At 48.6% G+C, this 27,123-nt stretch overlaps 1 protein-coding gene across 4 annotated transcripts in view; it reads left to right on the forward strand.

Annotated features, from left to right (window-relative positions):
• Window positions 1-27,123, forward strand: part of Nfatc1 (nuclear factor of activated T cells 1) — a 121,758-nt gene that overhangs the window by 5,035 nt on the left and 89,600 nt on the right. For all 4 annotated transcript variants that reach the window (XM_017802607.2, XM_029554823.1, XM_029554824.1 and 1 more), the window contains exons 2-3: window positions 9,300-10,401; window positions 26,954-27,113. In XM_017802607.2, coding sequence (XP_017658096.2) covers window positions 9,300-10,401; window positions 26,954-27,113 — 1,262 coding nt within the window. The remainder of the gene's footprint in view (window positions 1-9,299; window positions 10,402-26,953; window positions 27,114-27,123) is intronic.

A 27,123-nucleotide genomic window follows, 5' to 3' on the forward strand; every position in this document is an offset into this window, starting at 1 on the left:
CGGCCTCAGGTGGGTCCAGCCGTGGGGGAGAAGGGCGCCTGCACCCCGCCGTGGGCCCAAGTTTGCCTAGGTTGCCGGTGCCCGCCCCAACCTGGCGCCAGCCGGGACCCCGCGCCGCCGCCCTGCCTGCGCGCCTTGCTGCCCGCCCGCAGCGACACGGACCAAGTTGTGGCCGCGAGGAGGCAGGAGGCCACCTGTGGGGTGAGCCGGGCGGCCGCAGGTGGCCACGCTCGGGCCGCCAGGCACTTCCTGGCATCCGGAGGGCTCGCCCCTCCTTCCAGGCGGCCCTTACCCGAGGCTGTGTCCGAAGGCACAGGACTTGGACCTCTCAGTCTGGGGACAGATGGTCAGTAGCGCTGCCAGAGGGCGGTCGGAAACCTCTCTTTCCAAGAGAGCTTGGCCTCTCCGGGGCTTGGGGGGCCCAGGAGCCCGAAGGCCCGGCCCCGCGCTGACGGACACCGCAGCTCCCTCAGCAGGAAGGCTCCACCGCTTGGGTTTTCAGTCCAAAAGAGCCTTTGCTGTCTTTCATTTTCTCTTCTCTGTCAAAAGTAAAGCTTCCAGCTAGGCCAGCAACCAACTTGCTGTCTCCCCAAACTTGACACTCTTCAACAACGACAAGGAATAATGACAGCCTATTTCCCAGGGCAACCCCCTCCCAGCAGTCTGGCTCTTTCCCTACCTGTCTTTCTCTTCCAAGTTGCACACAACCCCAGTGTCCTGTGCTTTCCTCTGTGTATGTGTCCCAGCCATGTGGAGATGGACAGACAAGACACTTGGTGAGGAGAGACCTACTATCTCTGTAAAGAGTGTCTCTTTTTTTTCCCATAGCATTCACTACTCCCTTTAAAAAAGTCCAACATCTTGTTATCTTTGAAGGTGAATGTTCCAACCTGGTGTGTGGTCACCACCCCATGATCATCATTTGCCTTCCTCTAACCCCTTCTATGATAGATTTCTTTTCATCCTCTTCCCTGACCTCAGTTTCAGGGGTCTGGAGTCAGTGACAGCTAAGAGAGACAACTGTTGGGAAGAGATCTGAGGTTTGGAAGTGGAGACTTGGCCTTCTCTCGTGCTTATTGCTTCCCATTGTGACAGTGTATGGAGCCTTCTGGAATTCTCTCCAGTACATTCCCACTCTCACCTCTTATTAGGGTGTCTGAGTTAGCCCCCAGTGAGTGTGGTTCACTGTGATCATAGTCCCCCCATGATGACCTCAGCAAGTCCTTGTCTTTAAGGATAAACCCATGGACTAGCATATAGCCTCTCTGGCCTTCCCAAGTTGCCCTGCCTGCAGCTTGGGAATAGCCTCACTGCCTTCCTCTGACTCCCTTGCTAGTTTACTTTGAATAGATTGACTATGGGCCCAACAATAGGAACCAGGACAAAGATCCAGGGCGCACTCCATCGTGGTTTAAGTTTATTGATTTTGCAGGCTTGTGGACTGCTCGAGAACAGCCCTCTGGCTGCCATCATACCCCTTCCCCTTGAGGGAGGATGCATGCTTGGTAGTTATTTCCACAGACCCAGGATTGGGAAGCCTTTAAGGGTAAGGGGTTTATCTGCTCAGGCAGACCATTAGCAGGTCTTAGTACCACTAGACCCCTCTGAGGCTTTGTCTCAAAACTGGACACAGCAGCTATGGGTGACTCTCACTAGTGTCTTCCTGAGATGTTTTGGAATACTTGATGCTGAAGTTGAGATTCAGCTAGGCTCATTCGGTGAAGAACACAGGAGGTCGGTCTGGATGGCTGCTGGTGAAGAAGGCACTGAGTAGGGGTTTTGGTGAGTTTCTGGCTCCTTTCTGGCCTAGAGTTTTGGGTGGCAAGTGGGTTTGGGATTTGTCCTCCCCTTACACATGTGGGCCATGTTGCTCAGACATGATTCTGATGGTTTTGTTCTGAAGTAGAACTAGTAGAGAGGTATAGCTCACTGAAGCCCAGGCCAGGTATAGTCATCACAATATGATGTCCCAAGAGCAAAACACTCCCTAGAGCTGTAGAGAGGTGCAAGAGGGTGCCTATGGATGTCCCTATGAAGTATGGGTCACTGACCTAGAGAAGCCAGGGTGCCTCATCCAAGTCTAGTACTTCCAGCTTGCGAGTCACAGGCTACTGGCAAGAGCCCTGGGCAGGGGAGGCCAGGCTTAGAAAGAACTCTTTCCCCTCTTTTACAGTGTCAAGAGAAGGTGCTAGAAGACATTTTTTCTGTATACAACCCATATTACATCCTCATGTTTTTAGTGAGAGATACTCAAGCTTTTTTCCTCTTTCATTATCAATATTATATTACATTTATTAATTATTCAATTACATTATTTGTATTACATGGCTATATTGTTATTAAAATATCCAGCCCCTAATGCTTCCTATTATTTCTGGAATGAGTCTAGATCTAAATAAATGAATAAATGAAGAGTTCTGAGATCGGTTGCAAAGCAAAGCAATACTTGAATTTTACAGATTATACTGAGCACAAATAGCCATTTGTGAGGGGAGCAAAAGAATTTTTAAAGTAATCATCAGAACACAAGGCAAGACTGGAGTGATCTTTGTTCCAATGCCCAGCATCATTATCCCTTCCCTGCCAGCCAGTGGGCCTGGGTCTACTTCTGGGGAGAAGGCAGGGCCCTGGGCTCCCTTCTGGGGCTCAGGAAATAGCTGCTTTGCTCATCAGCTGGAAGGTGGGTGTGCCGCTTCCCGCCCCAGGGCTCCTGTTTTCTAAGTTATTTTGGCTTGACTACTAGTACTGTCACCAGTGGCAACTCAAGAGGAAACTGGCCAAGGCCCTGGGTCTGGGCACAGACGGCTCTGCCTACCGGCCTCAGGGCTCTGCTAGAGGATTGCATGGTATACTGGTGAAAGGGATGTTGCTCAGATGGGGTTTGGAAGAGTCTTTATTCTCAAGCCTTTCTGGCAAGAGGGATGACTTCTTTTTCCCCAACAGAATGTAGGAGAGCCCACATTGGTCAGTCTCTGCAGCAGGAATCCACAGGAGAGGTGGGCCTTACCCCAGGAGAGCCTTGAGTTTGCTAAGGTTCGATGTTTTCACAAAAGCACACTAGCTTTTCCTGGGATCAGCCTCGCTGCTCTCAAGTTCTGTAGATATTTTAATCAAGGACAGACTTACCTGTGTGAGCAAGATATGTTAGCTCTGTATCAAGTTCTCAAAGGAAGCCCTCAGCTAAGCAGGAACACCTTGGATGTTTTTAATCCCTTGAAAACAGAGCATATGAAAGTGAAGCTTTAAAATAATGTTAGGCAGGCTGGGCATGGTGGCGCACACCTTTAATCCCAGCACTTGGGAGGCAGAGGCAGGCGGATCTCTGTGAGTTCAAGGCCAGCCTGGTCTACATAGTGAGTTCCAGGACAGCTGGGGCTACAGGGAGACCCTGTCTCAAAAAGACCAAAAAAAAAAAAAAATGATGTTAGGCACTGGGGGAATGTTCCCGGAGGAGGTCTTCGAGGAATGATGTACTGGGGTGGGCTAGACACAGGACCCTTAAGCATGCTGTCATGAGCTTATTTGTGGAACATTGGGTGATGTTTGTTGCTGCTTCAGCGAGTCCAGCTCTCTGCCCCAGTAAATCTCCCTTCGGCACATCGTTGCACGACAGTACCTCAGAACCTGTTGCTGTCTGTCACTTCACAGGACTGACCCAGTCCCCGTGCCGTCCCCATTAGGTAGCACCACCCAGTGTGCTAAGTAAACAGCAAGGTCTCTGCTTTCCTTGAACCGCTTTGTGTTTTTTTGTCTTATCCTAGTGTGTGCAAACTTGCAGCCTTGCCCGAACCTTGTGGGCTCTGATGAGAGTGAAAGAGCAGGGTGGGCAGGCACTTGGAGGGCGGGACCTGGCTGGCAGGCTCTTCCCAGTTCTATTTCTAGCTTCAAGTCCTGCAGTGCAACCCCGGTAAAGGCTAAAGGGGTGTTCCTTAAAACCAAGGTAGAAGTTGGCGGTCAGTTCTCTGTGTGGTGAACACTGTGATCTGGTGGTGGCTGTGACGGCCATGTTCATTGGAGCATGTCACATACATGTGGTGTGGTGCGTACACACACACACACACACACACAACCTTGTCTTTAGGCAAAATGCCAAGCACCCTAAACCAGAGTACCTACAGAGTCCATTTCACAACAGGAGCCCTTGGATCAGTAGGGATGGCATGGTGGGCAGCAAGCTCTCTCCTGTAGCATGTCTTAAGAGGAAATACACCAGATGCTTTGATGGTATGTCCTGTTCTGAAGAAATGCCATGGTAGAGCCCCGAAGAAAATGATTCCAGAGACTGAGAAAATACTTTGGGCAACACTGGCTTGTCGAGTTTGCAGGGGATGTTGGGAGCTGGCCAGCATGAGAGCTCTGGGTTTGCACAGCGCCTCCTGTACCCCACATTGTCTGTGCTGTCTGTATGCAGCAGGGTGACTGAGAGAAATGAGCCAAGAACCTGCAGATTAGAGGAGCAGGAAGAGAGACTGTGGCACCTCTAGAGGGTGACCACACCTTCATTACTTCCTATTCTGTAATGTAATTGAATGTGAGCGCTCTGTGCTTTTCATCGTGCTTTTCTTCTGTGGTCTCCGGCACTTCAGTTTAGTGACTGATTCGGTAAGAGCCAGGCTGCCAGGCACAGCAGCAAGTGACTAACTAAGCTCCATAGCAGCATCTGATATTACATAATCAGCCCCAACATATTGGAATTGTTAAGGAAATTACTGGAAGACTGTCATTCCCTATAGCCTAATCCTTTTGAATAGTTGGAATATGGTAAAGGTGGAAGTCGGTGGAGACGGGGCTGGCTTTGCCCTCACATCCAGACTTTGTAGCGGGAGGTAACTCCACTGAACTCATCAGCCTGCCATGGAGATGGTGGGCAGCCTTGCTCCAGTGGTCACTTTAAGAGGAGAGGCAGTCACACCTCTCATGGACAGTCAGGTTTTTCAGGCTCTGAACATTAAGCTTTCATTTTGGAGTTTGGCTAAGGAAATCCCATGCATTAGTGAATCGGTTTTGTTTTTGTATGTTTTTGAAACAGGGTCTCATATAGCTCTAGCCTTACCATGTAACTGGTGATGACTTCAAATTCCTGATCTTCTTGCCTCTACCTCCTGAGTCTTGGGATTACAGGTGTGCACCATCATGTTTGATTTATGCGGTGCTGGGATGGAACCCAAGGCTTCTTACATGACAAGCAAGTGCTATACCAACTAAGCTACATCTCTAGTCCTGTTTTTGTTTTTAAAATAAAGGCTTTATGGATTTTTCTTTGCTCTTGTTGAATCATATTTTATTGAAACATTTTGGTTTAAGGCCCCATTTGTAATGTCTTGGGGCCCATGTGCAGTGCTCCATACCCTCTCCTTCCTTTCCAGTTAGGCCCGGTGTGAGAAGACCTACTTCTTCCTCCCTTCCTGGGCCTCAGAAACCCTGTTGCTACGACAGCCCCAAAGACTAGCAGAGACTTGCCAGATCTGCTGCCCTCTGCCTGCGACCCAGCCATTTCCTCTGGAACCTTCCAGTACCCTGGGCAGCTGGAGTCCTAGCCTCATCAACTGCAGAAGGTGCCAAGGCAGGACTGAGGAGAGCCCAGGACTTGCTTTGCTTGTTGCTAGGAGTTTCTAGAAAACTCTTCAAATTTTACCTTCCCAGCCAGCAGAAGATGGTCAGCTGTGGGGCTGGAGTAAATAGGATTCTTTCACTTAGGAGACAGGGAGCACAGAAGCCAGGTCCTGCCCAGCCCCAGGTGTGCCTCCTTTGGGGTCTGGCAGCTTGAGCCAGTGGAGGGCTGGCCCAGATCTGTAAGCCATACCTCTGCTTGAGGAACTGAGCTCAACTTTCTGGGCATGTATGCAGTTGTGATGACACCAGTGCCTCCCATTAGTCTCAGACTTGTACTTCCCTGTCTTCTGTAGTTGGATTCATTTAAGATGAAAATTCATTCTTCTTGAGCATTAATTCACTGGTGGGATTCATAGTGCAGAGGGCTCTAGACACATAGGGTCACATAATGTCAGTGTGACTTGACTTTCCAAGCATGTTTGATACCTGCTCAGAACTGGTGCCTGTGAGGCCATCTCACCTGGATGCTATCTGTGCGCTCCACAGCACCCATGTGGGTATGGTTGCTTTCATTCTCAGGATGTACACTTTGAGGATCTATGCTCAGAAATTGTGCCTCTGGCAGAAGCTTGGCCCTCCTGTGTTGTGTCTCGGTGCCTACTGGAGGCTGCTCCTTGAGTCTTGAGTTTGAGCCCTTCTTGGGGCTCTGGTGGTACTAAGGCCCAGAAGACTGGAGAGCAGAGCACAAATGGCCTGTCCCTCAGGGACCCTTTGGGTGATGAGGAGATTGGGCCAGTGTGGGGGCCACCCAGATATAAATGGCAGTGGGTCTATGGATGTCTGAAGACCCTGGGAGATCTCAGAAGGACCATGGATGATGTGAACACAGTGATAGTTACTAGAGAAACTTCCTAAAGCAAGGCATGTTTCAGAGGGTATAGTACATCAGGGAGATCCTAGGCAGAAATCCATCTTCAGTGGCGAAGTCAAGTACTGATCTGGAGTGAAGGGAGGCAGACATTCTTCTAAGTTATAACTGACTGTAAGAAACCAATAGTAGCAAAACTATTTGTTGAAATAAATTACTAAGTCCTACCCAATCATTGTATAATTTCATCTTCCATCTACCAATTTTCTAATTAGCAATCACACAAACATCACCCTTGTGATAACACAATGACATTTAGGGTCCCCATCCTTCCATCCCTGGCTTTTGCTGACTAGTTAAGAGCTGACATCTTACTTGAAGATGGGAAGATCCTGGCCTCATCTTCTGGGCCCTGGAATACTAAATGTGCTTTTCTAGGAGACCTCTGCCCCTGTGACTGTTACCTGTGTGGGACAGCAAAGCTACAGGAAGAAACCCACCCTTCCTTTCTTTCCTTCCTTCTTTCCTCCTTCTTCCTCCCCCTCTTCCTCCTCCCCTTTATCCTCCTCTTCCTCCAAGATGAATCTTCAGACCTCTGGTAAGAACAGCAGAGAGGATGGTGTCTGGACAGGCATCCTGGTGTTTGATGCTGCTGCTCCTGTACAGGGTCCCTGGTAACCTGTTTCAGACTTCTCCATTGGTGATTTCACAGAGGAGCCCATGCCATCTACTCATCTCGCTGACCTGCTAGTGGTCCTTGGGCTTGAGCTTTCCCTTTTCTATGCTTATTGTGTCCTTTGGGGCCAATGCTTTTATCGTGTACAGTAGACAGTCTGTGTCTCTGCTCAATCTTCCACAGGGCTACACTTCAGACACTGGGGTTGACCTATCTCTGCTATACAAGGCTGGGATGCACAGCTGGACATTCAGGGAGGGTTAGGAACAGTGAACAGCTGTGCAGTCTTGTCCAGTGGTCACAGTAACAGCCTGGGCCTGGGCACTGAGCAAAAGGCCAGTCCAAATCCCCAGATGCTATCGTTTATCAATCCTGTTTCCTTTTCAGAAATGTTACCTTCTCTGGAAAGAGGATTTTGAGTGATTTAGAATATTGTTGTTTTCAGCATTAAGTTCTTGCTTCCTATCTTCTTAGGGCATGACATTAGGCATTAGGCTTGGGCAGCGGAATTTTCATGTGGCAACGGCCCTCCACCACAGCCTTAGTTGGAGAGTTCACCAGGCACAGATGCCTGTGCAGCACCAGGTTCCTGCTTCATTCAGGTTGCTTCTAATTCCTCAGGCTCTCCCCTTTTTCCTCCTTGCCACAACTCTAGCCTTTCCAGAGGGCCATTGGGACTCTGGAATTGATGACTTACAGCATGTTCTTTCACTAGACTTTGGAACGGGACCCTTGCCTACCTCGTGGAGAAAGAGGCTACTAGAAAGAGGAATTTTGGGCTGACAAATAAGGTTAGAAAACCAGAGCAAAGGAGCTGCTCCTGGAAGTTAGCAATAGCAGAAGCTTTCTGCACCTTGCTGGGGGCCTGGCTCATTTCTTCTAGAAAATACTGTGGGGTCTGCCTGGTGCTTTGAGTTTCTGTAGTTATTCCTTGTTGGTTTCCAGCACTGCTTGGCAAAGAGCAGTGCTGTCCTTGAACACAATACCTCCTAGCAGGGCACTGAAGGCAGGTATGGATCTAGGATTTCCATGTTCTGGTTTTCCTGTATTCAGAGCCCTGGAAGTGTTCAGCTCCAAATATATATTAATGGGCTCCTGGATGCCAAGAGCCTTTCAGATCAGAAATCTGAAGCATGGCTCTCCTGTTGAGTGCTAATTATAATAATGATTTTTGAAAAGTATTTATCAAAGTGTAATTAGTACATAATGATTCTGAAACATAGCGGTACCTCAGAATCATCCATTCTGTTTTAAAAGTTCTGGAAGACAAATTTCTAGGTACTAGCCAGCCTCAGGTCACCATGAGAGCAACCCCAGAAATCATGTTTCCATCCATCTTTTGGTGTTTTCTTTGTAGCTAGGGATCAGGGCAGTCTGACAGTGACTTACCTATTAAAACCTATTGAAATTCCTGGGTCCCTATATCTAAAGTGCATAGCTACCTCTGCCTACCCATCTATCACTCTTCCTCCCTCCATAGTTTGTCCAGCCACCATCCATCCATCCATCCATCCATCTTCTGTTCCTCATCCACCTACTCATGCACCAGTCTGTCCACCCATGATATAAAATGAATATCTGGCCTGAAACTCAGAATCCCTCTGCCTTGCTCAGCCTTCAAAGTACTAGAATTAAAGAAGTGCACTACTGTGCCTGGCTAAAGTGAACACCTTTTATGTGCCATGCACAGTACTAAGCTTTGTCGATAGCTATGAGCCAGATTAAGGCAGGTAAAATTCTTGCCATCATAGAACCTGGTTTCTACTAGCCAGAGAGTTGGATAAATAAAACTGCATGTTAGCTTGTGATATGTGCCAGAGAAAGAGAAAAAATAAACAGGAGAAAGCAACTAAAGTATTGGGTTAGGGCTTAAAAATCACAACAGTTGCTGGAGCATGCAGTTTTGGTAGAGAGCAGAAGACAGTAAAGGACAGCTGAGTAGCTCTTGAGGAAGGACGTCTAGTAGAAGAAAGTGTCTGTGCTGGTGTAGAATGAGGTCTAGACAGCGAATCAAGCAGGAGGCCTTGGAGTGGCCTGATTTCAGGATACTTTTAGAGGCTGCTCCTGGGTCTGGAGGCCGGGAGGCTATGGACTGCAGCGTGGGACCCTCGGGGTTGAAGCCAGGTCTTGGGTTCACTGACCTCCTGAGTATGGGCTTCTTGCTCCCTGGCCTCATGTCATCTCTTCTCTCTCTCCTTCCAGAACACTACAATTATGCATCCCCCAGCATCAGCTCAGCTCTGCCCCTTCCCACAGCACATGCTTCCTTACCAGCACCGTGCCATGACCTCCAGACGTCCACTCCAGGCATCTCAGCTGTTCCTTCAGCAAATCACCCTCCAAGTTATGGCAGGGCTGTGGACAGTGGGCCCTCAGGGTACTTTCTGTCATCTGGCAACACTCGGCCCAATGGGGCCCCAGCTCTGGAAAGCCCTCGAATAGAGATTACCTCTTACCTGGGCCTGCACCACAGCAGCAGCCAGTTTTTCCATGATGTGGAGGTGGAAGACGTGCTTCCTAGTTGCAAGCGGTCACCATCCACAGCTACCTTGCACCTGCCCAGCCTGGAGGCCTACAGAGACCCCTCCTGCCTGAGCCCAGCCAGCAGCCTATCCTCCAGGAGCTGCAATTCCGAGGCCTCCTCTTACGAGTCTAATTATTCATACCCATATGCATCCCCCCAGACTTCCCCATGGCAGTCACCCTGTGTGTCCCCCAAGACCACGGACCCAGAGGAGGGCTTTCCCCGAGGCCTGGGTGCCTGCCACCTGCTGGGCTCCCCAAGGCACTCCCCATCCACCTCTCCCCGTGCGAGTGTCACAGAGGAGAGCTGGCTGGGGGCCCGCAGCTCCCGGCCCACATCCCCCTGCAACAAGCGCAAGTACAGCCTCAATGGGAGGCAGACCTCCTGCTCACCCCATCACTCACCGACACCATCCCCCCACGGCTCCCCTCGGGTCAGTGTAACCGAAGACACCTGGCTTGGCAACACCACCCAGTACACCAGCTCAGCCATCGTGGCAGCCATCAATGCCCTGACCACCGACAGCAGCCTGGACCTGAGTGACGGTGTCCCCATCAAGTCTCGAAAGACAGCTCTGGAGCATGTACCCTCAGTGGCCCTCAAGGTGGAACCAGCTGGGGAGGACCTGGGCACCACTCCACCCACCTCTGACTTCCCACCCGAAGAGTTCACCTTCCAGCACCTTCGGAAAGGTGCCTTTTGTGAGCAGTACCTGTCAGTGCCGCAGGCCCCTTACCAATGGGCAAAGCCCAAGACGCTATCTCCTACATCATACATGAGGTAAGCAGCCTTGTACCAGGGTTGGCCATGTTTGCGGGGCATACAGCAGGGAAGGGGCTAAGATGGAGAGGCCCACCTCCCTGACTTCTCCCTAGAGCTGGTGGCATGTTGGGACTTGAGGTATTGTCACTGTTCCCTTGGTCTCCTCTTACCTGTCTTTGTCTCCAAGCTCTCTTCCTAAGGCCACTTAATATTGGATTAGGGCTGCCCTAGAGGTATTGCTGCAAAGACCTTATTTCTTTGGAGGTTGTATTCCCAGAGGCCAGGGTCAGGGTTGCAATGCATGAATTCTGGAGATGTGCGTAGTTCTGCCCACGGTCAGGTTCATCACACATGCACAACTGTGTTTTTAATAAGCCAGAGTGGCAGCCACCCTCCTGTGTGTGTTTTGCCTCCTGCTCACCCACTTCCTTTCTCTGCCTTAATTGCTTTCACTGCACAGGGTGCAGATGGGCTCTCTGCTCCACAGTCCCCCAGAGCAGCCAACTCAAGGGTGTTCCATGAACAACATAGTCGCCTCCTCCCAGGAGACCAGCATGTGCTCGCTGGCAGTCTGGTAACAGGGAGCTAGAATGTGCTACAAAACTCTGGTCTTAGGTTGTTGGTTTTTCTTTTTTACGGGATGCAGGGCTTCTCGTGATTCACAGGTCCGTTTAACCATCCCACTGCTTTTATTTTTAACTAAACAGCTTTCCTTACAGGTGGGCAACTCACGACCCCTGGCAGTCTGGTTTCTGCTCCAGAATTTTCATCTGAGGTATTAAAATATCTGCTCAGGCCATTGAGAGCACATGTGACATCAGAGCAGGGACTGTCTCCACAGGCTGAGGCACATGTGATGCCTAGAGACCCTTCATATAGCCTGGAATGGCAGAAGCCTGGCATTTCTCTTTTATTTTTAAAAATGTTTTATTTTTATTTTATTTTTTCTTATTTCCTCCACCTCAGGGCAGAGTCAGACTCAATTAGGGCACAACCAGCTAGTTTTTAGCAGCCTGTGTTCTAGATATGAGCAGTGACTAGGAGGCCACTGGTTCCAGAATTATTTGCTTTTCTGGGGTCTTCCTTCTACAGCTCGGCATGTGACCATGTCTAGCTTGAGCTACTCAGAGAAGGGGTAGTGACAGGCTGTCTGTGGCTCTGCTGAACCTTTCTCTAACTTGTAGCAAAGGGAAGTGGGATAGTTCCTGTCTTGGGCATAGGGTATAAGCTGAGGACAGGGAAGTAGAACAGAGGTGTCACCTGTCCTTGCTACATCCAAGCCTTTGCTTTTCTTTCCCATGTCCCTCCATCTGTCTTGGGAGGTTGAAAGGGCTGGCAGTTCAAGCTGTGTCCGAGGGTATCATTTAGCTCAAACTTGGGAACCTAAAAAAATCCATAAAGACCTGTGCTATTATTATGACTTTCATTTAACTTAAACCAAGAATATTTCAACACGACCCAATCAAACTCCCAGCACTACACTTTATGATTTGCATTTCAGGGACAGTGAGGGTCATTGTCACACATAACAAACAATCAAACTCCAGATCAAGAGATAAGAAATGCCATAAAGTATAACTAGAGTCATAGCATTAAGAGTTTTTTAAAAGGTAAGAGTCAAATAAGCCATTGCGTGGTGTGCTGGGGCTGCAGTGGCAAGAATTGCAGATGGTGCCTTTCATACCCAGGCAAATGTTCTCTCCTGGCTCAAGGACTGGAAGCCTGGAATAAAGGTGTGTGTGTCCAGGCTAGCTCCTCCTGATTCCCTTTCCTTGCACACAATGGTGGTCTCTCATTGTGCTCCATGGTCATCCCTTTGCCCAGATGCCTGGCCTCCTGAAAGGATCCCAGACCTGTTGGATCTGGGCCCTATGTAATGATACCAAATAGATTACCTTTAAAGGTCCTTTCTGCAATTTAGTCACCCTCTGAGGTGCTGGGGGCCAGGACTCCATGTTGGAACTCTAAGGGACACAATTCAACCCCTGACTGCCTGTTTTAATGTCCCAGCAAAATAGCAAGATGTCTTTAAACACAAAATCCATTCCCCAGTTTTGTCTTGGGCTCTTTGCATAAGCGTCCTTGGGAAGTTGTGTGTTTCTGGTGGTCTGTAGTTGGCTCCCTGCTGATCCCAGCCTGCCTGTGGTAGGCCCTGGAAAGAAAGCAGTTGCTGTTTTTTCCCTTTGCTTGGGAGCATTGGCAGGGACCTAGTGGCCTGTGATCCTGTGGTCTTTATCTCGTGGTCACAGAGCCCCCGGGATAGCTGTGATGCCATGACATTCCTGTGAGCTAACACAAACAAACACCACCCCATGGGGGGGGGGTCATAGTTCACCTTTTCCCACTGTTTTGGTTCACCTCAAAATATGTTTCCTGGTCCCTTTTTGATGGGTTTCCATAGACTCGCTAATGGTTGCTCTGGGCAGCTGGAGGTGGCAGTGGAGATGAAATGTAGAGTGATTTGACCAGCACAATCAAGTAGCCGGACTTCCTCCCCGCGAATGCTCTCAGTGGGCAAACACCAGGCAGCAGGGACTCAGCGGTGTCCCCGAAAGGGCTGCATTCCCGCTTGTCCCTAAGATTTGGCCTGAGAAGTTCCCACGGTGTGACTCTACCCCCACCCTGGCACAATGCCTTATTGGGGCTTTCAGTTGTGTCCCAACACTGAAGGAACTTTTTATCGAAGAGTGCACTGTAATCCTCTTCTCGAGGGACTCTCAGTGTTCTGGGGTCACTTCACTTTGGGGATTCTTTTTGTTCATTTTTATGGTATCCATTCCCTGTTCTGCACAGAGTACTCCAGTTAGCCCCTGGGGCAGGTTAAAGAATGACACTAAATTCTTGGTGCAATTGAAGAAATTACATGTGTGAAGCTAACAGAATATTTGAGAGAATTTCGTGGTTTTGGATTTAAGGTTTAACTGAACATTGCTGAAATTTGGGAAACAAGCACAGAAGTTATGGGGTCTTGCTTGAGCCTCCCTGGTGGTAATAACATTGACAAATACCTTCTGCACAGGCAGAGCCCCTTTTTTGTTGATACTGAGCACAGATAGGGATGTGCCTAGAGTGCCAGCACAAAGAGTGGTTCTGGTACCTGTCGCTCTCTGGCTAGGAAAGCATGCACATCAGAACACCTGTATCTAGAAATGCCACTTTCTTTAGCTTATTCCTGACTGTAGTTTTGAGATGGTGGCTTCTAGGGAATTGTGCATGCGTGCGTGTTTGTGTGTGTGCGCACATGTGAAGGTTGGAGGTCAGCTTTGGGTGTCTTCCTCAGTCGCTGTCCACCTCATTTCTTGATACACTTCATTGAATCTGAAGCTCACTAATTTGGCTAGGCTGGCCAGCTAATGAGCTTCAAGGATCCATTTGCTTCCCCCTACCCCCAGTTCTGGGGCTATAGACAAGTACTACAGCACCCATATTTTAGATGTGTCTGAGGAGCCTAAGTCAGGTCCTCATGCTTGCACAGTGGGCACTTGATCAAAGAGATGTCTCTCCAGCCTCTTCTAGGGAATTTTGGATTAACCTGAAGGAACTGAAGTCTAAATGGCAGTCTCTTCATCTGTTCTATCCTGAGCCAAACTTCATGGAGCACCTGTGCTGTGTCAGAGCATGGGTCAGCTCTGTGAGGCAACATTTTTTTTTCCTTCTAGAACAGGCTCGTAGTGTCTTACTATCTTTCACTATCCTCACCCAGCACGATCTCTGGATTTGCTTGTAAAAAGACAAAGTTACATGAAGAATTCAGATAAAAGGGAACTGGTTTGGGGATAGTGGAAGCATTTTCATTGTGTCTATAGCATCAGTGGCATGTTTGTTGAGTTAGATTTCTATGCACGAACCATTGCTTTTTTAAGAGTAAAATCCCCCAGGGGTGGGTCAGTCTTGACAAACAGCTTTTACTCAGCGCCGACTTGGCTCAGATGATGAGAAAATTGTATTATGCTCAAATCAGTGTATGTCAGACCTTGTTTCTTTCAGATTTTGGCTGTGATGTTGGACGCCTTGATGATACCAATGGCTTTGATGATATGTACAAGTGTTAGCTTCAAAAGGTCTAACAAGTCCTCTTGCATTTTGAGGTTATCTGAATAGCTCAGAGTTTATCCTAAGTGGGAATAAGATTAAATGAGCCTGTAGATGGGTCACAGTAAATCCAGGTCTTATCTTTCTCCAAACATGCCCTGCCACTCTCATCGGGAAATTTTCAGTTTGGATAGCTGCTCTGTGAGTCCAGTATCCTGGTAGTATGGGGCAGGCACATAGTCGATCGAAGACCGTTCTGGCTCCTGTGGGTCTTTGGGTTCCTGGGTTGAGGGGCCTACCTCAAGGCTCTGGTGGTTAGTCCAGATGTCTGACATCTGCCAAGAACATCCACGTCTCTGGACTCTAGAGGGGCTCATCAGTCCCATGATGATTGCAGGTTGGTTCCAAGCCAGAATCCAAGAGACCCCTGGTCTTCTCTAGAACATAGGAGGGCAAGTGAAGTGGCAACCACAGGAAGGCGGAGCTTTTGGACTGAAGGACGCTTGCATCACCTCCTTGGAGATGCTTACACAGACCTTGGGGTATAAGATTACCCTGTTTTGCAAACACCTTCATGGCTGGGTCTCTGCCAATAATAAAAAAAGCACTTTACAGCCATTCCTAGTACATTGTACGTATGATTCCCAGTACCCTATCCATATGACTCCTAGTACACTGTCTATATGAATCCCAGTGAATCAGCCAGTATGAATCCCAGTGCCTGTCCATAGGATTCCCAGTACCTTGTCCACAGGATTCCCAGTACCCTATCATAGGACTCCTCTGTTCCTTGAGTGCTATCTTTGTTCCAGCAGGAAATTTGGTGTCCTCATTGGCTTCCAAGCTGGTTTCCTTGTTGCAGCCTGGTGATAGTATTTCATTCCTTGTTTTAGGGACCTCATCATTGGCCACCCTTCTAGGCACTAAGCATGTGTGAGTCTCCTACTCCCTCCCCTATCTCTAATAAATATGCAGTGTTCAGAGTTAGGTCTTTTTAAAAAAATATTTTAATTATTATTTTATTTTATGTGTACGAGTGTATTGCCTGCATGTATGTATATGAGTGCACCCGTGTCGTGCAATGCCATGGAGGTCAGAAGAGGGCTTCAGAGTCCCCTGGAACTGGAGTTAAGGACGGTTCATAACCACCATGTAGGTGCTGGGAATCAAACCCAGATTCTTTGCAAGAGCAGTCAGTGCTCTTAACCGCTGAGCCATCTTTCCAGGCCCAGAGTTAGGTCTTAAAAAGAACTCTGACTAGGAAGGGTTAGTGACTGGTGCTGCACATACTGCCTTCCCCTGTGCTGATGGGAGCAGTCACAGCAGCTCCACCTAGTAGAGCCAGCCTCACCTGGCAGGAGGCATGCACGGGCAAGGCACCCAGGCAGAGGCCTGGAGGAGGGAGAGAGGCTGCCACAGGCTGTAGGCCTTGGGCATGCACTTTGTGTTCTCAGTAGCTACCTGCTGTTTCTTCTTGCATTTAGAACTGACCACATCTTTGCTCAATCCCAGAGATATGCCACCAGCTTCACCATGTGGAGGTGCCACACCTCAGGTTGAGAGGATATGTGGGGAAGTGTCTTGGCCTTACCTTCCTGCTGTGCCACAGATCCTGGGTGTCTCCAGGGAATGGGGAAGGTATAGGTCTGGTCTGTGACTGGGAAGAAGTCTCTGTCACCCTGTCCACATCCCAGGGAAGCTTTTGCAGATAAAGAAACATTAGTCATGTTAGGTCTCTGCACAGCCACTTGACCATTGACAAAGTCAAGGCCAGAGTTGAAGTCCCTTGTTAATGGGCTGATAATACCAGACACAGCCAGGATATAAGCCCAAATGAGCTGACCCCCAGACTAGCACCCCAAACACTACTTCTGTCATGTCCCTGACTTGCTTTGCTCCATGGGGTCAGCCTTTTGCATGAGCCCTGTACAACACTGGGAGGGCAGCAGGGGGCTCTGGGCAGGACTAAACCCAGGTCTCCCTGGGGAGGGACACTGTGGGGCGCTGCAGTACCCAGAGAGTAAGAACCCACTTGCTCTAGAGAACGGGACTGCCTTCTCTAGCTTTTGGGGTAATGAGACTAGCATTTAAGACTTGGGAGCTACATGTGGAACACCCTGCAACATCTTATGGCCCTCAGTTTAGTTCCTTCCTCTGTGCCTCTTCACTGGTATTGGGGGACTGGGATGTTGGATGCTTGCTCCTGGTATTGGGTCACAGTTGGGGTTTGAAGAACAGGCCTTACCACATTTATTGCTAACTGGAAGATTAGCCTGGTATCTCAGCTAAGCCTTCAAGGAGACTGCGAAAACAGAAGCTCTATTGGTGTGGAGGATGTTGGGCCTTGGTTTTCCTTTGAGCATTTTGTGGAGAAAGGAGAACTCATGTACTTCTGCCTTTCTGGGGAGAATAGGATGACTCTAATCTTTGTGGCTTTGTGTTCAGACTTTTTAAGTCCAACCATCAAGACCCTAAATGTTGCCAATCTTAGAATAATCAAAATGCCACTTCATGTCTAGGGGGAGGAGGTAGCTGTGCCTGATCTTGTTCTCAGCCAGGTCTGGGAGTGTTCTGGCCCTGAAACCTTCATGAATCTCCAATTTTGAGATTTTCCAAACTGCTTAAAGTTCTGGCTGGAAGGAAGTGTTCAAGACCACGTGTACCAGTGACCACAGACCAAGCAGTCAGATTCCTGCTCACATGTTTTCATCTGAGGAAAGTTGTGGGAAGTGCTCATTAGTGACAATGGGGCTGCCTGTGGAGCACTGTCTCTGCCTAGGGATGAAACTTGATTGAGAAATAATTGCTTACTTCTAATATATAATTCTTAGTTTCAAAGCAATGGGGCTTATTTTCTTTGAGACTTGAGCAGGTGTGTTTTTTTATCTGTCATGATAGGCTTCTCTCTCTCTTTCTCTGTGTGTGTGTGTGTGTGTGTGTGTGTGTGTACATATGTGCATATGTGCACATGTGCATGTAGAGACCAGAGAAAAACCTCAGCTGTCATTCATCAGGCTAATCCACCCTTTTTTGAGATAGGGTCTCTTCCAGGCCTGGAGCTTGCCAAGTAGGCTAGGCTAGCAACCCTCAGGGATCCAGCTATCTCTGCCTCCACAGCACTGGGATCACATACATGTGCCATCTTGTCTTGCTTTATTTTATGTGGGTTCTGGGGACTGAACTCAGGTCATTATGCTTGCAAGTAAATCACTTCACTAACAGCTATCTCCAAGGCCCCAGGTATGTTTTCTTATGATCTCCTTTAAAGTCTCTTCTGAGCTATAAGTGGTGGTGCATACCTTTAATTCTGGCCAGCACTTGGGAGGCAGAGACAGGCAGATCTCCGTGAGATCAGCCTGGTCTATATAGCAAGTTCTAGGCCAGATGGGGCTATAGGGAGACCCTGCCTCAAAAAACCAAAAATTAAAAAATTAAGAAAATTTCAAGTCTCCTCTGGTAGCCGAACTGACACAAAAGTATTGCTATGTTTGGTAGAGTAGCTGGGAACTCTGTGTAGTGTAGGATTGTGTGCCTTAAAGTCCCACCTACCAGGGACTACTACAGATCTTTCTCAGTCTAGGACCCTGTAGACAAAGGGAGGACTTTGCCCCATCATGTGGCTTAGGTTTGACAGGGTACCATGTAGCCGTGTGGACTTACCCACCAGATCTGGCCTGCTTTGTGGGTGCAGGGGTTCCAGTTATTGGAAGAGGTTTCTCTTGGGACACGTCAATCATATGAATACATTCCTCAGATGGGAACATGGCTAGACGGTTTGGTGTATGAGCAACCATGCACCTTTGCTCCTCCATAGGCTTGGGAGCTAGCCACCCAGTTTTGTCCTTGCTGCTTAGGCTATTGCTTCCAGAGCAAGATCTACCCATGTTTCCAGGATGAGCATGGTGCAGACCTTGAGTCCTGTGCAAATGCCTGGCTTACCCATGTAGATGAATGTGATTGTGTCCAAAGTCCCAGGCCATGTACAGACATTGGCGTCCCGTGATGACCTTATTTTTGCTAGAACCAGAACTCTAGGACAGAGGATCTCTGGGCAGTCAGCAGTACCAATGGACTGAAAGTCTCTAAGCCCGGACTGGAACAATGACTCAGGCACAGGGTTGAGGGGCTCATTGCCGGGGGGTACCTCAGGCTGTGAGACCACAACACATGGAGCTGTCTAGACACACTTAAAAAACAGGAAGCTGTGAGGCTCCAGCTCCTGCTCTCAAGTATAGTGTAGTCGTCATAGTCAGACACCACTCTTGAGTTCCCCATATCTGACTACAGCCTATGCTTGTCATGTAAGATGAGCATAAGGTCACTGTTCCCCCTTCCAGGAGGACTGGGCATGTACGATCACATGCTGGAGGTAGCAGGCATGGAGAACAGACCAGCATAATTGGAGGTGGTGGTGTTCTTGTTTTTAACCAGCACCAGGAAGAGGAGGTGGGCCACAGCCACTGGCTGTGTCACCGTAGATGTGTGTCACCACAGTGACGCTCTGGCCACTTGAAGCCCACACTGCTGCTGAAAGCAGCTGCTCCTAAGGCCTTTCCTGGCGTGAGGACAAAGGGCAGCTGTGAATGCAGGTGTTACTTCAACAACAGGCAGGATAAGGTGGCCAGACTGCTCCACGCCTATGATGGTTGAGAGCTATCTGTACTTGTGGCAGCTCAGAGCATTGCAGCTGAAACCAGGAACCTTGCTTTAAATGCCTCTTAATGGCAGTGGCTGCCCTGTAGGTGGGCATCACATGAAACAGATTATGCTAACTTTCAGAGCTTGACCAGTGACTATCCAGCATTACTTGGAAAGCAAATGGGCAGAAGTGTCAGTCCTGTGACTTGCTTGTGCCCCATCCTAATTCACTTGTGGGATGTGCAATTTCTTGGTTTCTGTTTTTATTATTTCTCAAAAGTAACCCATGGCAGGTGTGGCCTAAAGTTTTTTTATTACTAAAATGTCAGTGGTGTGAGCATGGATTAGCTACAGCTGCTAAAGGTGCCTCAGTGGCTGGAGAAAGGCAAGTATAGTAGAGAAAGGAGGGGTGCTTAAGAGAAATGCAGGGTGTGCAAAAGTTGGACCTGCCCAGGGCAGAGGGAGCAGGAAGGGCTGCCCAGTTCCTCTCCCAGGGAAGTCCTCTTGGGAAACATTCTCCATCTGTCCTTCCTTCTCTGTTTCTTGTTCTCCAGCATGAAACAGGTTGATATTAATGCTCTCCTTTGGGGCTGGGCTGGGGCCTAGGGGACAGGTCTGCTGGGGCCTAGATGTTCAGCCTAGCTCTGGTCTCCACCCACCCAGGTGGCAGGAAGCAAGTGTGATCAGAACAATGATGCAGTAACAAGTCTGGGAGGGCAATGCCTGGGCTCCAAATGCATGGGAGGAGGCTCATGGGATGTTTGGAGTAGGGGAGGACTGAGGGTGAGTATATAGATCTGTGTGAAGCATGAAGCAGATTAAAAAAAAACAAAAAAAACAGAAGTGCTTTCTTGGAAATGTCCCACACCCTCATTGGTAGAATCTCAGACAGTAGTCAATGTATGAAGTCTGTGAATCTGTAGTTTTAACACACATAGACATGCAGACATATGAATGCACATATACATGCATGCACATGTGTGCACACACATGCCTGCTGCCTGTGTCCTGCAAGTTCCAGATCTGTGACTTTGGCTTGATCTCCTGAGCTAGGCATGCACTCTGCTTTCTGTTGTAGGGGCGGGCTGCCTGCCCATTGGGCTCTGGCCTCTCTTTTAGGCAAGAGACCCTAGTATTCTTTGCCCTGTGCCCAACAGTCACTGGACCAACACAGGGACTAGGGTGGGGGGAGGACAGAGTAGAACACTAGCCCCTAGGCCATTGCTATTGAGCTGTTGTAAGTCCTGGGAGAGCAGGGTGAGGTTTGTACTGCACACTCATTGTGGTGGAGACTAGACCACAAAAGGTGGAGGCAGGCAGAGAACAGTTCCTCTGTCTTGAGCTCACCCCTGGGCAGGAAAGTTGGAGATTGGGTCCTTGCCTTTCCCATTCCTGCTTATACCTGAGGGTGGGGCCCCTGCTGGACACTTGTCTTCCCCTTGAATGTAGAGAGGAATCACTTATTAGTGATGTGTCTAGAACACCTGTCCTGCAGACAAGGATGACAATGGTGGGCCAGAACCCTTAGGTGATTCCAAGATGTTCCTGCTGAGGCCTGACTCCTACTCCCACCCTTTGCTGCTTAAAAGGAAGAATTTTGTTAAGGGGCTTGGCTATCAGGGCATGAGTCATAGCCTGTCATCCCTGAGGCCCTCCCAGTTGTGTAGGGAAGGCAGGGTCTCAGGAACCTGGCCTGGGTAGCTGGGAATCCTGTGCAGAGATGACACTCAGATTCCAGTAGAGCAGGGGAGACATCACCCAGACACCCTGATCCCCATCAGGTCATCAGCTAGAATCTCCATTTTGTCTGCTGTGGCCACCTGTCCTCTTTTGCCCTGGCCCTTCTCCAGGAAGACCAACCCCCTCCTTGGGTGAGGCAGGCTTTCTCAGGCCGGAGGTTAGGAAGTTATGGCCCAGATGTGCACCCTTGACAGCGTTGCTGTGTGGTCCTGGGCTTGGCCTTGGATGAATGGACAGATGAAGCCCTTGGGACCCAGGCTGTGCTGAACGCGCTGAGAAATGCACTGATAGCTTTCAGTAGCCCTCTCTTCCCCTTCTTTCCTCCCTCCCTCTTTCCTTGCTTCCTTCCTTGTTCTCTCCTTTCCTCCTCCCCTCTTTCTTTCCCTCCTTTCCTCTTTCTCTTTCTTAACTAAAGGTAAAAACCCCAAACAACTAAACAATATGGAGGCTTTGGACTACTGACTGAGAACAAAGTTGATGCTTTTGTTTTTCTGTAACTTGTTTCCATTCTCTTTCATGTGGACAAACTTTAGGGTTTGTACCTTCATGGGTCTTAGGACTACAGAAGCATAAATAGCCTTCATGTTTTCTCTATAAGATAAGAGCACATAGGGCTTTTAGCCATGGAAGATACTGAGCTGAAAGGATTTTTTACTCAAACTGTTTAAGCCAAACTGCATCCCCTCTGGGTTTAGACACAGGAAAGCTCACATAGAAGGAATTACTCTGAAGTTCTTGTACCTGTAGCTGGGCTTTTGGTGAAAGTTGGCATAGGCATGGGGGCCTGAGTTTGCATCCTGGGATACACATAAAACTGAGCGTAGCCTTGCCTGTGATCCTATTGCTCCTACAATGAAACAAGAGGCAGAGGCAGGATTCTCCCTGGGAGTTCATGGCCCAGTGAGCCTGGCATATGCAGCAGTGAACAATACCCACTCCATGGCACATGTGTGCCTGCACTCACATACATGAACACACACAGATATAAACACAGAAATTACAAAAAAACATTTATTATTTTCTTTGATATACAAACTGGTTTCTTTACTGTATAATTATATATATGTACATATATACATATACGTATATGTGTGTGTAATAAAAAAGAAACAACAACCTTGTAACAGGCTACCACAGTGATCATTTCAGCTCCAACTCTCCAAGCTTCTACTGAAAAGTGTTTCAGGTCTTTCACTTTCCAATGCAAAACATTTTAAACATGGATTCCTGGCCTGAAGGTCCCTGGCTTTGTTTCCCCTATGCTCACCCATCATTCTGACTGCCCGTGGGGGTCTTTTCACTTTATGTAAATGTTACAATGTGCATAAGACAGGAACTCAGCATTCAAAGCTGATTATGACACTGTCACCCTGCATAGGAACTCATGTAAAGTCAGCCTGATCTCAGATCAGTGTTTACATCGCCCCAATTTGGAATTTTCTTAGTGGTTGTTGGAACCAGGGTCTGGGTGAATCCTCCCGCTGCAGTTGGCAGGCAGTTACTTCATAACTCCATGTTTTACTTTCCTCTCCTTTTCTTCCTTGCTTAGGTTGTTTCGCACACTCACATCCCCATATGGAATTTGCTGATGCCCTCTAAGGTGTCACTTGACTCTTCTGCCCTCAGGTTGGTGTGGCTCCTGGGCCTCTCTGGATTCTGATTCTGTGATTTGTCAGTGGCCTGTGTATGTCTGTAGGAGCAGATACTCAGGTCTCTCTGTGATAACTGAGTGTTCAATGACTGTTTTAATCTCAAAGACAGAGTGAACCCCCCCCCCCCGCTGTCAGTGGCCTGTGTATGTCTGTAGGAGCAGATACTCAGGTCCTTTGTGGATAACTGAGTGTTCAATGACTGTTGTAATCTCAAAGACAGAGTGACCCCCCCCCCCCCGCCGACACACACAGGGTTGCTCTGAGGCTCCTGGGCTGAGCTGCCTGACTGGCTGAGTGGCCTTGCCCTGGACCCCTCTTCAGAAGTGGCTGAGAAACTTGAGAGGGTGAGATAACTATGTGGCCTTGACATACCTTAGCAGTAGTTAGCTGTCCTCTGCCCAGCCTCCGTTTAGGTTTCGTTGCAGGTAGTACCTGTGCTTCTTCCTGGAGTTAGCTTGACCCTGGGATCCTTGGGTCCCTGTACTAGTGGAAATGCGAAAGGCAGAGCTCAGAGAACAAACACGAAGTGAAGCTTCATCTTGGAAAACTGTTTTCTGAATGTTCAGATGGGCCTGGCTCTTGTCCTTTGCTTCCCCTATGCTCACCCATCATTCTGAGCACACGTGGGCATCTTATCACTTCATGTAAATGTCCCAATGTGCATAAGACAGGAAATTAGCTTTCAAAGGTGATTATGACACTATCACCTCACCTAGGAACTCACGTAAAGAGTTTCCAAGGAAGAGATTGGTACTTGTAGGATGGGAATAGGAGCTGGGATTTCACAGACACGTCCCTTGTGTGCCCCTGAGTAGCTTTGCTGTGGTGTTACCGAGGCCGTGCAGGTTTTCATGGAAGGGAGACAGTGCTGGCAATCCTCAGTGGCCAGATGGGGAGATGAGCTCCTCAGGAGCCTCATGCCCCTCATGCATCAGTCAGAGATGCTTAGAGGCAACAGAGCTGAAATTGTGGACCTGGTATAGACAGGGACCAGGAAATGTGAGCCCACTGTAGCCTCAGGTTTGGGATCCAGTGTGGGGGTAGTCCCTGTGATTGTGACCTGTACACTCACAGCAGCATCTTCTTAACTTCCTGTCAGTGGGAGGTGGAGCCCTTTCTCGTGGGAAAGGACACTGTGAACAATGATTCAAAACAGGAGAGCTGGTGGCTTCTCCCTGCATTACGCCCACGTGCTAAGCACTGTGGAAGGTCTGACTTGCCTGGTTATCAGGGGAGGCTGCCAGTCATTCCCACTCAGCCTACCCCTCTGGCCCTCCACCCCCTTCGTGAAGGCTGCGTTAGCTTGGTTCCTGTACACACTAGAGCCTGAGGGCACACTGCTTTGTGATCTGAGGCCCTCAGGATCTCAGAATCAAGGAAGGGTTCTGAAAAAATTTCCTTGAAAGAATTCAGAAAAACGTAATTTGTATAAAACCTCTGGGTGTGTGTTTGGAATAGGTTGAGAGAACAGTGGGGCACTTGAGCTACTAGGGCATGGAGGACAGGTTCTAGATCCCCAAGCTTAATAATAAGCTCTAGCCAACAGTATGGCCCAGCTCAGGGCTACTCATCTCCAGATCTGCACTTATGTTTTATCCTGTATTCTATTGCAATCCTATTCTGTACAGGATTTTTGTCTGTCACATAGAGTTGACAAGGCCTGGTACCCCCTCTATGATGTCATGAGGTTGTTCTTCATAGATGACCATTTAGAACAGGTTCAGAGAAGGTGCCAGTCACATGTAGTATCTGACAGTACCGACAGAGGTGGATGGGACAAGTGGCCAGCCTCTGTTAGGGTGGAGGCCAGCCCTCAGGTCATGGGAAGTGTCCTGGGGCCTCACAGGGTCTTCAATAAAATGCAGATCAGAAATCAAGCAGATGTTTGGGGGGCAGATATTTCCAGAAGTTTTTACTTCTGGTGGATCAGAAGTATTGTTTTCATCCAATATATTCTTCATATTCCATGCACTGCTTTCAGTTTTGCTGCACGGAAGGTGCAAAGAGCAGCACATGAAATCATTTCTGGGCGAATAGTTCTGGAGACAGTGAAAACATCCAGCTCATGTTTGACCAGTTGAGGAGAGAGGGGTTCCTCCTTCCTCATGGAAGCAATAGGCTAATGCCTCAGGAATCCAAAATGTGACCTTGTTCAGAGAGAGGGATCGAGATATGGTCCCTGATTTAACTATGTGGACTTCAAAATCACTGGTTTTTATGATAGCATTAGATGGGGCACTACTCAAAGTCTAGCCATAGAATAGTAACTGTTTCTGTGATAAAATGTGATACTGTGATTAAACAGTATTTCGAACTATAGGTAAGATGCCCAAAATATGATCTTTCTTTTTTTTAAAAAAAGATACCAATTACACATTTTGTTTTGTGAAGACATACCCTATTTTGTGTAAAGTGCCTGCACATCCACACCCAGTTGTTTAGATAATGCCTCTGAATTGCTAGTATGTGATGAGGAATTTTAAAGTATGTAGGTAATGCCAAATGATTCCCATTTGTACAAATCAGGGGATCTTGGGGACCTGCGCCATTTGATTCTTTAAAAGATGGGACTGACTTGAAGGCGTGTTTGAAGCACAAAGTTTGGATCAGTCCTGAGTGTACATCTTTAGCAGGCAAATCCCAGTCACTGGGCCTGTTGTCAGAGAACCCCTCTATAGGCAGCAGACTCCTGATGGCACCCTGAAGATCAGACCCCAGGAGGGCAGCAGTGGGCAGATGGTATCTATTCAACTTCCCTTCCCCAGCCTGAGCCCCTTCTCTGACCCACGGTACCAGACTGTAGGGTTGCAGAGCTGTCAGATTCATGCTAAAAATTTCCGACAAGAGTTGACAATCTTAAATGTCTAGATTACAGTGCTTTGTCAGTGTGTTACTGTCAGCTGTATATGTATTGTGCTGCACATCATGTGACTGAAGAGCATACTCTTGGCACAAAATCATTCCTGTGTAGTAGGTGCAGAGGGCTTAACCCCTCACCTTCAGGAAACCTGGCTGGCCTCACAAGATTAGGAAGCCCCGGGCTGACCCTCATCCTTTTTCCTGCCTCTCATTTTATCATTCTCTCTCAGCCTCTTTGTCTCAGTCTCCCTCCATCTTTCTTTTTTAATTCCTTAGGAGTCCAGTTCTTTTTGTGGTGAATTTTGTTTTTATTCCTTTTTCTGTTTTTTAAATATTTTATTTTATTTTTTTACCTTATGTATATGAGTATATTGCCTGCATGTATGTGAGTGTACCCATGTTGTGCAATGCCCAAGGTGGTCAGAGAAGGCGTCGGATCCCCTGGAACTGGAGCTACAGATGGTTGCTGGCCGTCATGTGGGTGCTGGGATTCAAACCCAGGTCCTCTGCAAGAGCAACTCGTGCTCTTAACTGCTAAGCCATCCCTCCAGCCCTTGTTCCTTTTTCTATTCATAACAAAGCATAGTCTTTCTGGAAAGATCAGTCAGCTTGATCTCATATGCATATGTAGGAGATACGGTGGAGATGGCACACTGGTGTTCAGATGTGGTATATTTCCCAGTGTTCCTGAAACCTGGGTACGCACTCTGTCTCTGAGGATAGTGGCCCTACAGCTCCTGAGCCACCTCATCTGCCAGCAGCAGGGGGCTGCTTAGCTCCCATGGGGCACCTTCCCTAGGACCCTCTTGGCCAAGCCTCCGCTCTACTGTTCTTCCTTCCGCCTGACAGAGCAGCCGGAAACTGGGTATGTGACTCCGATAACCCTATACAGGAAATGGCCCTGACAGGCACAGTACCAGCTGCTGAGTGCATGGTAGCACTTCCCGAATCAGGAAACCTGTCCCTTTTGTACTGTTGCTCTGAAGACATGGTGGGCACCACAGATGGGCCAGCCTCATGCCATCATGACTCCTCTCTTCTGGGCAGATGCAGACACTCAGTGCACCTGTTGCCCCATGATTGTGGGCCTAATTCCTATAGAGGTGGTCCAGCTTGTGCCAACATGGTGACAAACACAAGTGTGCCGTGTTCAAATTGGAGTGGAGGCACTGGCCATGTCAGATAGGAGCAGAGAGGGTGGGCCGAGCAGTTTCATCTTCCTTCACTCAGGTCTGCTGAACAAGCCAGCCTGTAACCTGGCATCGCAGGGGGAACTGCTCCCAGAGCCCCAGTTGACTGTGCATGCCTCTCACGGCTTTCCCTGAGGAGGGTGACCCCTACCAAAGCCCTATATCCCAGAGGTGACTTCCCTGGCTAGCAGTCTCTGCTTGTCTCCTCTATCACTATGGATATCAGCTTCTGTTAGCATTAAAAAAAAAAAAAAAACTGGCTGATTTCTCTTGTTCATAAAACACCAGAAGCTGTGACCAAAATGGTGATACAGTACTCATGGCCTTACAGAAACTTTTGTCCCCACCAGGATGCTAAATAAAAGTGGTGAAGGCTGATCTAGTGATGGCACCTCAAACACAGCACAGGAAACTGTCTCCGTGTCTATCTGTACCTAACTCTCTTCCGTTCCTTTGCAGCCCATCTTTACCTGCCCTCGACTGGCAGCTGCCATCTCACTCTGGTCCCTATGAACTGCGGATTGAGGTACAGCCCAAGTCCCATCACAGAGCTCACTATGAGACAGAAGGCAGCCGGGGGGCCGTGAAAGCATCAGCTGGAGGACACCCCATTGTGCAGGTATGGGGTC

Source organism: Nannospalax galili, unplaced genomic scaffold, assembly GCF_000622305.1.
Source record: "Nannospalax galili isolate Female #2095 unplaced genomic scaffold, S.galili_v1.0 scaffold243, whole genome shotgun sequence".
NCBI lineage: Eukaryota > Metazoa > Chordata > Mammalia > Rodentia > Spalacidae > Nannospalax > Nannospalax galili.